At 39.4% G+C, this 12,186-nt stretch overlaps 1 protein-coding gene across 1 annotated transcript in view; it reads right to left on the bottom strand.

The window, feature by feature from the left end:
* Positions 1-1,892: 1,892 nt before the first annotated feature.
* pkd1a (polycystic kidney disease 1a) overlaps positions 1,893-12,186 on the bottom strand; it is a gene marked incomplete at its 5' end in the record, with an annotated part of 95,184 nt that continues 84,890 nt past the window's right edge. Inside the window, 5 exon segments of the mRNA XM_014028559.1 lie at positions 1,893-4,625; positions 5,951-6,277; positions 9,620-9,754; positions 10,928-11,218; positions 11,301-11,472. Of these exon segments, the coding sequence (XP_013884013.1) occupies positions 3,759-4,625; positions 5,951-6,277; positions 9,620-9,754; positions 10,928-11,218; positions 11,301-11,472 (1,792 nt within the window).

Genomic DNA, 12,186 nt, shown 5'->3' with positions numbered 1-12,186 from the left:
GGATTGGACAGCACGGACTTCAAACTTATTACAAATAACTTCATTTCTGGACATTTATGGTTTGATTTCTTTGTATGTATGGATCACTTGGGTTGTTACCAACATCTGGTGAAAATTTCATGTCATTAGCACCTCTAGTAATATATTTACTGAGAAAAATGGTGACGTGTTCAATACTTATTTTACCTGCTGTAAATGCAGGTAAATGCATTTTCTATCGTATGCTTTGAAAAATGCTTGAACATACTTTAACATTCTATGGCCCTTCTGTTTAGTCCTAAAGAAACAGAGCAAACAGTCTTCATCAAACAAGCCTGTAGGTGTTAGGATTATAGGAAACATTATAAATATTAAAATTGTGCTTGAAAAACTAAGTGTTAAAAAATCAATCCATTATCTTTTAATTGCTTTTATCTTTGAGGGTCATGGCGGTCCCTGATGCCCATATCCAACAGTCTCTGTGCAAGGGGTGGGCAGAGTTAAAATTATAAATATATTTTTTACTTATTTATTAAGATCTTGTCCCCCCATCTCCATCATCCACATCTACGTCTCTAGTGTTCACTGGCAGCCACTCCTCATCACTAAATGCATTATCAGAGGGAATTTCCTTTATTATTCTATAATTCCTTATTCTTTGCTGCACATGTGGTCTAAAACTTTGAGAAAATTATCATTTTACTAACCCAAACTGCAACTGATCTGCACAAAAATTATATAATTTTAAAACTAACTTATAGATGCAACCAAAGTGAATTGCAAGCAAAACAGTCATAATGAAAGATAATCAGCTACATGACATGTTGAAAATATAGTCAGCAATGCATGACGTGTGGTGGACACATGGTTAATCGTAATTTCCTACTCTTTTGAAATAAAAATTTTCCAAACTAAACTAATAATATTGTTACTTAGACACTCCTGCATATCAGCATTTTTTTTTTACTTCTAGGATTCTGCTACAATATTTGACAGGATATTGCAGGAATGGTCAAGTGTGTCTGGCAGCCATCTTGTATTCTGATGATGTTCACTTGTAATTACAACAACTAACCACTGAATGAACCTCAACGGAGGGGAGCAGTAGAGAGCATTCTAAGGACTGATATGTAGAAACCACTGCATTTAGGAAACAGCTGTCCACTGTAGTGACCACTATGCACCAGAGGGCTAAACAACTTAGGCCAACTTATGAAACATTTTTTGTCTAAATTGCTAATAAAAGTTACATGTTTGATGAATTTGTTAGAATTGCATTATGTACATGCCGAAAAGAAGGCTCCAGTTGATTTTTTAAATCCCATCTTCAACGTAGACGCCTTTAAAACGTTCATATGTTGGCATAATTAAGTACCTGTGACGTACATATTCTTGAAATACAAAAAGTCAAAGAAAACATCTTTATATTTAAGAAAGCTGGCATAATACATAATTTTACCCATTTTGTCACATAATTGGCATATTTTCTTTTGAACTTGGCTGAGCCAAAGTGAAACAGGAAGTGACATCAAAGGGGAACTCTTTAACAAAGAAAACTTTCTGGTCTTTGTTTATTGAAACAATATTATTTAAACTCTGTCTTTTCTTCCTCTCTTACTGATAGTGTCTCAAAATAATTTAAAGAAACATCGTTCTTCTCTACAGTCTGCGTTAGCTGTTGTAGCCGTGCTCTGTTTACGTTCAGACATTCCTCTTTGACATCACTTCCTGTTACTTCACAAGCAAATATCTCAACTACTGTTCATCTCAGCAACATGAAATTTTTTATCAGTCAATTTTCAAAAACAAATGCATTCATATGTCTTACAAAGATTTGACGTCTTAAAACTTTGAACTGTTTGAACGAGTTTTTAAAGTGTTGACACTGACATAAATCAATGTGTTGTCCAGAGTTCAGCTGTCAAAAGACTTTATTTGACTTTGTCAAGTGCAAAAGTATGAGAAGTGCTACAACTACAGAATGCAGAAGAGGTTTCAGAAAAACAAAACCAAGCAAATTCTAATGCCATTTCAGAAACAAGTGAAGTCAGCTCTGACACTAAACACAGAGGTTCCTCCTCAGCAATCAATTATGCTTTCAAACACTAAATGAAAGGAAAAGCTTTGACTGTTTTGCATCTGCTTGACCAGAAAAAAAAAAAGCAAAAACTTTGGGGTTTGCAACATCAGTGCTTGACCTGTTTGTCGCTGAGCACAAAAATCATAAAGCAGAACTTTATACATCATAAGGCCCAAATATATACAGAAATATACACAATAAAAAAGGACAAGTCTCTTTTTTTAAGGCACTGACAGGAAGTAATAAAACAGGCTGGGTACAATATTTAAAATGATTTCATGTAATGTTTTATTACAATGTGCGCAGCAAAGGAAAGATGGGACCGAAATGTTTTGAACATTTATCAGTACTTTTTACTCAATTTGTACCTAATTTTGGTTCACCTGGGTTTCTTACCAGATTTTTAGGAAAAGGTGGGTTCCCTGAGATTTGCCCACTGGGACACAGGAAGTGTGCATGTTAAGACAACAATCAGAAAAATATGAAGAAATGCTTCAACAACAACATTGGTAATACATACAGGAAGGCCTCCTTAGCATAGCAGTATGGATACATAAATATTATGCCTAACATCAGCTTCTTTAGAGAATAAAGTGCAAGTACAACATGAATGAATGTTTAAGATGCATAAATGAAGAAGAAAGCTTTGGCAACGCTGATGGTTAAATATCAGTATGAGTGAAGCTTCCTCTTTAGCTTTAAGCTTATTAATTTACCTCATTTGAAAACAATCTACATCAGAACAAAAGTGCTTGTTTATTTTAAAAACCTCGAGGAAAGATGGGATTCAGTTTAGCTTTGTTGGAAAACCTCAAACAAATATTAATCATGTTTAACCGTCTTGCTGCCCCATTTTAAAACTGACCTGTGGGTTGGTTTGACCCAAGGGCAGCAGGAGGGTTAAATAAATTCATTGATTTCTTTGATTTCTTCCATCCTCTGGTCCCATTGTTGACTTCCTACACCTTTTAATACTTATTGCTCCTCTGTTTTCTGTCTCCTGTTTCCATTTCTCAGCACCCTGAAGACGTGGCTGCTGGAACCCCAACAGCAGAACATTTGCAAAATGAAACCGTTTTCTCTTGGACCTCTGCAGGCTGAAGCATGCAGCACGTTTCCACTTACAGTGTTCTATACATGAGTATATGCTGTGTCTGCAGGAAGCTCTGGGTTCGTACATGACAAGCTAAAACTGACCAAAATATAAGATATAACTATGTAGACAACCTAAGTGAGTAATCAACTTTTTTTTTTAAATATACAAAAATACTGATTGCATTAGTCTGCTTGTAGTTCATATTTGGTGAGCACGTTTCTGTGCTCCTGTCAACAACATCACATGACCTCCAGGGTCACAGGGGGACAAACGAAGGACAAAAAGACCTTTTGGTTTCACTGAGTTTACTCAACCAGCTTATTTTGAACCTAGTGACCAGCACCAGAGAGCTGAGTTTGGGTTCTGGACAGATACGGTAACTGCAAAAAAAAAAAGTCTTATTTTCTCCAACAGCCTGCCTGATTCTTCCTTTTTTCCTGGACTTTCTCACTATGTTAAAATCTGCCCCTTTTTTTTTCCTCCTTGGTTTAGAGCGGAGCATCCGGGGTCAGGACCAGCTGTCCCTGTGCTCCTCTCGTCCTTAACCTCAAGCTTTGACTCCAACGTTCTCATGAGCTTTTTCTTTCGTTTACATCCTGTCGTCTACGTCGGGTGCACCTTGTTTTTGAGCGGTGGGGGTTTTCGTTTCCTCTTGCGTGTAGGGATGGTGGTGGTGTGAGCTGGGTGGTTGAACAGACTTGTAGAGGGGAGGGTCTCTCGGTCCCAGTCCCGGCTGAGGGTGGGAGTTTTTGCTGACGGTGCAGGTAGAGGTGCGCCGGCAGAAGGTTTGGGTGATGACTGAGGGGTAGGGGAGGGATCCGGGGCAGGTTTGGATGTTAAGAAAGGAACAGGTGTGGCGACAGGAGTGTGTCTGAGGTGGGCAGGAGAGCTTCCACATCCCTTCAGAAGTTCATTTTTATCCAACTTCCTCCCCTTCCTGCTCCCGCTTTGCTTTGCTTTTCCCACAGTTCGTTCCTTCCAGTCCTTGTCCTCCCCCATCCCCTTCAGTCTGGCCTCGTTCCTCCCCTCCTGACCGCCATCTCCCTTTTCTCTCCCTTTGTGCCTCCTCCTCCTCTGGACTCGCTCCAGTTTACTCTCAAAGTGATACACATCCTCTGTTGCCATGTTGACACGGTCCAGTTGTTGCAGCAGGGCGTCCAGGGTGGGGAGGAGCCTCCTCACTGAGGCTTCGGTCTCCGCCCTCTCCCTCCAGCCAGCACCCCCCACCACAACTGGGCCTAGGCCCATCCCCAGTCCCAGTCCGACGCTGATCCCTGGGGCTTCCGTCAGGCTGCAGGGGCTGGAGGAGGCCGGGCGCCACGAGACCTCGGAGCTCCCATCAACACTGACTGGAGTGGGCGGGGAGTCGGGACCGTCCAGAGGGGGTAGACATAGAGACCTACAGTCACTGGTGGAGGAGGACCTTGACGGGGGCAGCTCCATGCCCTCAAAACGGACTTTGTGTCGGAACTATAAAGAGAGAGATTTCACAGATGGAGCATTCAGGAACAACAGAACCCTCCATGTTTTCTCTTTTTAAACTCATGCTTTCATCCACGTCTGCATGCTCGTTTAACTGTAGCTTTACTGGAATATCTCATGAAGCAGTAAATGTATTTCAATGAAACTCTGACGTACATCTCCAGTTGATTCAAGTCAACCCCATTCAACATGGCCGCCACAGCTAATCATTAACCAATAGACATTGGGCCTGATGCAAGAACATGTTTGTATTCTTCTCCTAAATTTCTCTTACTTTTGTTCGTACAAACGGTTCATACGAACATGTCACGTCAGATTCAACAAACTCTTCTATCTTCAGGAAAAGTGTGTAAATGAGCTGCGTAAATTCCACCTGTTCTATCCAGCTGCTCGTGCACGCGAGAGGAGATTAGCATAATTACCACCCCAAAAACACCATATAAGGCTATGTTTCCTGCCTCAGATACAAGGAAGTGTTCATTCATAAGTGATATCACAAATAAAAAGAAGAACTTCACGAGATTGAAGTCCTGCTCTCAGAGATCCAGAAAAGAAAATCTGTCATTTTTAGCAGGTCAGCTGTGGGATTAAAGGAATGAAACGACGACTGCTGTTAATCTCGTGTCTCCTGTGGGTCGTTTACAGTCACAGAAATAAAAATCTAAATCATATTCATCTCTAACCCAGCTCCGGATTTCCTTTGGTCAAATATTTTTAATTTAAGTGTAAACAACTGTGTTACATAGTTTTCATTTATTCAGGAGAAGAACAGTCACGCACATAATTATAGAGTGTGATTTATTTTCAACTCGAAATATCTTCAAACTAATGAAATATAAAGTTATCAATGAAGAAAACCCGTCTGGATGACAGCAGACTGACTGCTCATAAAATGTTTGACAGGTCTGGACCACTCGTGATTTTTGTTCATATCTGAAGAAAATCTGAGAATATGAGTAAATTGGTGAATGACACAAATTCTCCTAAATCACTCGTACGCACAACTTAAAACAAATCTGTTCGTATGAACGATTCTTGCATGAGGCCCATTTTTACACCTCAGCCAGTTAAGGTAAATGTGTTGTGGTAGTAGCAGAGAGTCATCCTCAAAACATTTTCTGAGTGTTTTCACAACAGTAGTGATGGAGAATAATTTCATTTACATGGTTTGACCTAAACCTTTACAACTCTGTCCCTTCTCATCATAAAATATGATTTTACTTTAATCTACGTCATGAAAGGTGGGTGATATGCAGTCCATCAAGGAATGCCCAGGTCTTTAATTTTGATCTAATCTAATCCCATCTGCTTACCTCTTTGGTTCTACTGAGTCCCATCCACATTTTGAGCCGTCTGACAAACAGCTCCACCATCTCATAGTCTTGGAGATCCACAGCCGGGCGGTACAGCTCCGCTCGCGCCCGCCGGTAGTTCCTCAACAGCACGGAGATGAGCAGCCACGTGAAAACCATCCGGAATACAGCAAAGCTTGTGTGGAACACCAGCAAAAAGGCTGTGCTGAAGGGGCCGGTCATCGTCACAGCAGGATGCCATGAAAACAGGCCTCTACCTCCGGTACCCAACAAAGAGCCACAGGCAGAGGTCACACTGCTGTAACCGTCCAGCACCGAGTGGAAAAGCTGCAGAGGGAAAATACAAAAAAGGTTTACTTTACTCAGCTTTAAGAGAATAAGAAACCAACAGGACTTCACCCAGTTAAAAACTGCTTCAGTCTGGGTTGGTTACTTTTATCTTAAAGTGTCTGTGACACGCCGATTCTTCAAATACAAAAAGTCTAAGAAAACATCTTTGTACTTTAAGGGTCAATATCATGTAAAATCAACCTTTTTGAGTTTTATATCATGTTATAATGTTATACTCTCATAAAAACATGCCCAAAGCCTTGCTCTGACTCACTCATGCATGTTTGAGAAATCCTGCAGTGTTTTTAGGAAGCCATGCTGAGGAGCAAAACGACAGCTGGGCACCAGAAATGACTTTTGGTAACAGAAACACCCCTGGGACGTGTCTTTAAGCCGAACTTCCTCATGGCCGAGCGCCCCCCTCCCCACACAACCCGCTCATGACTCCTACAGGCTCTCGGGTCAAAGTGAAAGTGAAACCTAACTGTTTACTGAGCTCTCAACATTAGTTCTCACTCAGTGAAGCTCTTTTCAGATTAAAATACCTTTGAGGAAATGTATTTTTAGATGCCAAGTAAACTGCATCATAGCAGCCCCTCCTCCCCCAGCGAGCGTGACCGCCCCCCAACACACACACCGAAATGGGCGAGACAGAAGCAGAAGGTGGTTCTTAAAGAGACAGAGGCCAATTTCAAGGCGTTTAAAAGTGGAAGTGATGAGAAGATAAGTTTATTTTCTATTTAAACATAAAAACAGCATTTTAATAACTAAAGTTGACACAGATACTTTATTATGGTATAGTATTTAAATATATGCCTGAGAAACACATAATATTGGCCCTTTAAGAAAATTAATTGGCATAATACACAATTTTACCCATTTTGTCACCTAAATGGCCTATTTTCTATTGAATTTGGTTCAGCCAGAGTGAAACAGGAAGTGACATCAAAGGGGAACTCTAATAAAATAAAATGTATGGTCTTTGTTTATTAAAACAAAATTATTAAACTTTAACTGTTCATCTCTCTTTGATAGAGACTCAAAATAATGTAAAGAAACATCAGATTCTACAGTCTGTGTTGTTAGCTGTTGTAACAGTGCTGTTCACATGCAGGCATTCCCCTTTGACATCACTTCCTGTTTATTCACAGGCAAATATCTCAACAACTGTTCATCTTAGCAGCATAAAATTTGTTTTGCAATATGTTAACAGTGTTATCTTTCCAAAACTGCATTCATATTTTTACAAAAAATTGATGTCACAGACACTTTAAGGCAGCAACAAAAAAAATCTTTGATAATGAAGATACTAAATGTGTGAGAATCAGAAAAACAGGAAGTCAGGTCAAGTAAACTGAAATGATGAACGTCTGATCAGGTGGAACAGTTATGTACTTTATCTTAAAGTTTAAAATAGGTTTATAATATTTTGCAATAATGTTTAGGGTGGACTTATTTTAAGTCTTATATCCTGCTACAGAGCTAGTTTACTGCACCAATAGAACCAAGGATCAGTTCTGAGCTCTGAAGAACGGAGTGGGGTGTTTATGTTCCAGCCACAGACAACACCTGGGGTCCAGGCAGACCCACTTTCCTCTCAGAGTTAAAACGAGTCTGTCGTTTTAATCTCAGAGAGAACCAATAAGAAGGCAGCAAAATGTAAAGAATTTAAGAAACATCATACATTATAAATGTAAATAAAGTCTAATTATGATAAATTAATAAATTTGCATCTAAAAATCACATTTTATTTAAAGTTATTTATTTAAAGTATGCCACTTTTAATGTAAAGATGAAGTCCTTGTTACTTTTACATCCTGGGAACAAACACAGTTTCGCCTCAATAAATCCACCTAAATAAAGTTAATTTTGGAAAGTTATAAGGGGAAGGCCTTAACACAGGGGTGTCAAACTCCAGTCCTCGAAGGCCACTATCCTGCATGTTTTAGAGGTTTTCCAGCTCCAACACACCTGATTCAGTGATTGAATTAACTCTTCAAATTGGGCAGAAGCCTGTTAATCACCCAGCGATCAAAATCAGGTGTGTTGGAGCAAGAAAACCTCTAAAACATGCAGGATAGTGGCCCTCGAGGACAGGAGTTTGACACCCCTGCCTTAACAGAACCATCAAAAGTGCAACAACAAATGTTAGGATGTTCATTAAATTTAGTTTTAGCAACTAGAATCATCTTTACGATGAAATTATGTTAAAACGTACTCATTCATGGTGATATATTTGGCTTAATCTGAACGCTTATCAGTATGCATTGCCAATGCAATGCACACTACTGTGATTCGTTTCCCATCCAAGTCATCTCAACTTTGCCATGCTTCTCCTCCTGCGTACTTTGTCCTACAGCTGCCATTGTAATTTCTATCTGTAAAGGTCCTGTGCCAAATGATTGCTATGCCTTTTGGTACCTGTACAACTTGTAGTTTTTGAAATATTAATGTTTAAACTTTATTCCAAATTCATGTAATTGGAGTCAATGGGGCCTTGTAATGGTCCAATACTGCCCCCAGCTGTACTCAACTTGGTACTGCACCATAGTTTTTTATATTTAATCTCAATAGTTCAGTGTTTACAATACTAATATGATTGTATTTTGATGTTTTACCATAATATTGTCTTAATATTGCTCTATTGTTGTAATATTATGCAGTTTAGTGTCAATAATTACATTGGCAATGTGGCCTCTTTCTGCACACATACAAACCAACCACCACATTTTCCCACAGCTCCATTGGTCTAACGGTCTATGTCATGGACTTTCATGTGGGAGCATCAGGGTTCAAAACCCAGCTAAAGCAACTTAAATAAAATATATCTTCCAACTTCATATTGTCACTCAGTTACCTTAATTACAAACACCTGCTGACGTGACAGGCACAAGCTGGTATAGAAAACACATTTGAACTTGGTCAAAGTTCATTCTGCAAGTCCAATGCTGCAGGCAAAGCCATGCTGCAATGACATGCTACATGGCAATGCGCACTTGTTTTTACATCGTAAAAACCCATGTCTAGTTTGAAGGTTTGAGTTAAATGTTTGGAAGCAAATTCAAAAAAGCAAGGCTGCTTTTACAGTCCCAACAGTGAAGGTGAGTCTGTGCTGAAAAAGTTCCTGTCATTGTGAAGCTTAGGGATTCTTTGTATACCAATAACTGACATTTTTTGTAAACAAAACTAGATCGTTGCCAGGTAAATCACCAAATTTAACAAAAAATAATAAAATTTTTGAAAAATTCTTCATTGTGACTCAATTTGCCTGTTGTGTTTGTGTGAGCGAGGTGAGGTTCTGTAAGAAGAAGGTATAAAAGACCACGGGGGAACTCTGACCAGGTGTCCTGTGTGAGCGTAAAGCAGCAGCAGCAGCAGAAGGGCCAGGCCCACTCCCAGGAGCTCCCAGACGGACCGCCGCAGAGCTCTGCCAAACACAGCCCCCTCTCGCAGGAACCGCAACTGGTGGGACGCCTGCACCGTCCAGGAGGAGCAGCAGAGAGCAGAAAAATGACTAAATAAATTAATACTATATACCAAAGCTTCACTAACGCTACAGTTAAACTAGCATGCTAATTAATACCAAGGAAAACTTCAGATTTTCTTTTTTACAAATTAATTATCTCTGGATGTAATTTATAATTACAGTGTTGACAAAGAAATTTCAGAACCAGTGGGAGGGATTTTACTGCTGTTGAAAAAAAATACCCCGAACCACAAAATGATTGAAGTCTAAAATTAATCATATAAATAAATAGGACAATTTATCAGTAGCTTTGTCTGTTGTCACTTAAAAATTAACTGTGTGTTTTAACATGATTTACTGTTTTATATTTAGACATTTGATAAATTCTGGGAACAATTTGTGTACATATCAGATCAGACAAAGCAACAATTGTTTTGTTGGCTGAACAAACAAACAAACAAACAAACAAACAAACAAACAAACAAACAAACAAACAAACAAACAAACAAACAAACAAACAAACAAACAAACAAACAAACAAACAAACAAAACTCTCCAGGACAGGAAAATTATTCTTGTGCAAAATATAGTTTTCTAATTTCGTAATGTGACATGTTGATTTATTTTTTTATATATAGAATTTAGAAAAAACCAAATGTTGCTGAGTCAGCTTTTTGCTTAGATTTTTTTGCAATCAAACTACATCGACTTACTTTCTGCTATTTTAACCTTTTTCTTATCAAAGTACTCAGCTCATTCAGGAGACAGGTGCTCTGACTTGGTTTTTGTCTCTTATACTGTTCAAAACATTTAACTTTGTCTTTTTTTATAAAAACACATTGAAATCTTTTCTATTACTTCAAAGATTTTTTGGTTTTAATTTGCCCTAGCATACTTGGTCTATTTTTGTCTTCCAATCTACTTTTGGCTTTTAGTCATTAGTTTTCCAGTTTTTATCTTTTAGCTACTTTAAGCCCATGTTTTGCTAATTTTATCATTAAAATGCTACTTTGTTGAATTTAGCTTTTACCTTCTGTTTTGTTAATTTTACTGCTTAGCTTTGTTTAATAATTTAATTTGAGCTTATTTCACTACAGTCATTTAGCTCTATCAACCCTGCAGTTTTCTATGATGATGGGACTGAAGGTTCTGATGAGCCAGGTGTGATGCTTCTCTCTTACCTTGAGCAGCAGGATGAAGAGAAGCAGAGCAGACATGGCGGTGTACAGCTGGCTCTGCTTGGCCAGGGGCTGGAAGTCCGTGAAGGAGTCTCGTGGGTTCTTCAGGAACAGATTCCACTGCTGCTTGGCCATGACTGAGCGGCTCAGGTGTAGCCCGCACACAGACGCCGCCAGACACAACTTACAGATTCCCATGAGTCGCCACGCCGTCAGCAGGTACCTGAAGCCCCCTCTGAGGAAACCCAGGACCCCTCGGACCAGGAAATACACCACCAGGCTGAGGAGGACGAGCTGAGAAACAGGGAACCGCCAACATTCAAGAACACTGAAACAAGTTTAGATCTTCCTGAAGGTGTCAGGGCTCAGAGGTTACCGTCAGCAGGAGCTGCAGGTCGAGGCCTGTGATTGGCCACAGAGTCAGGACGTTAAGCTCAAAGCTGCACTGAGCACGCTCAGAAACTGGGAACTCAAACAAGAAGGAGACGACAGCCAGCAGGTTTGTGTTGATGTTGTAGAGGGAGAACTCCACCAACACTGCACGAGTTCTGTGAACACAAACTCCCTCCATCAGGATCCTTTATAACATTTTACATTTATAATCACACTTACAACCAGCATCAGGGCTTTTATCAACAACAAGAGAAATTACATTTCCTGTGAGAAAGCAGTGGGAATGCTTATTGATGAATAATTTAGCTGAAAGCTGCTGAAGAAGCTGAAATATTTTTTAACGCTGAACTTTTATTGCTTGCTGAATTTTAACGGCTGAGGTGGAACCATAAATTAGCTGAATGATTGCTGAATTTAGCCAAGGAACCCAAACTGTGAAAACAAAAGGTTCAAGGGCCAGAGAACAGCTGGAAAGTGCAGAATTAAATAAAATTCAATTTAAAAACACTTCACTGATCCCAGAGGAAAATTAGATAGATTAGAAATGTGCAGATAAAAGTAAAAGTGTAAAAATATAGCTGAAAAAAGCAGAAAAAGCTTAAGAGGAAGGAAAAGGAAAAGTAGCCGACAAAGAAGTTGAAATCAGAAGAAGAACAGAAGAAAAGGTCAGAATCAAAGCTGAACAGACGGGCAGGTTCCTCTGGTGAGCTCCATGGGTTTTTAAGTCTGCACTGAAGATCTGCTCTTCACTGGAGCAACACCTACTTTCTGGTACAGCGGGTAAAATAAGTATTGAACACGTCACCATTTTTCTCAGTAAATATATTACTAGAGGTGCTAATGACATGAAATTTTCACCAGATGTTGGT

This window comes from Austrofundulus limnaeus, unplaced genomic scaffold (assembly GCF_001266775.1).
Source record: "Austrofundulus limnaeus strain Quisiro unplaced genomic scaffold, Austrofundulus_limnaeus-1.0 Scaffold779, whole genome shotgun sequence".
Classification (NCBI taxonomy): Eukaryota; Metazoa; Chordata; class Actinopteri; order Cyprinodontiformes; family Rivulidae; genus Austrofundulus; species Austrofundulus limnaeus.
This window is presented reverse-complemented; position numbering and strand designations above follow the sequence as displayed.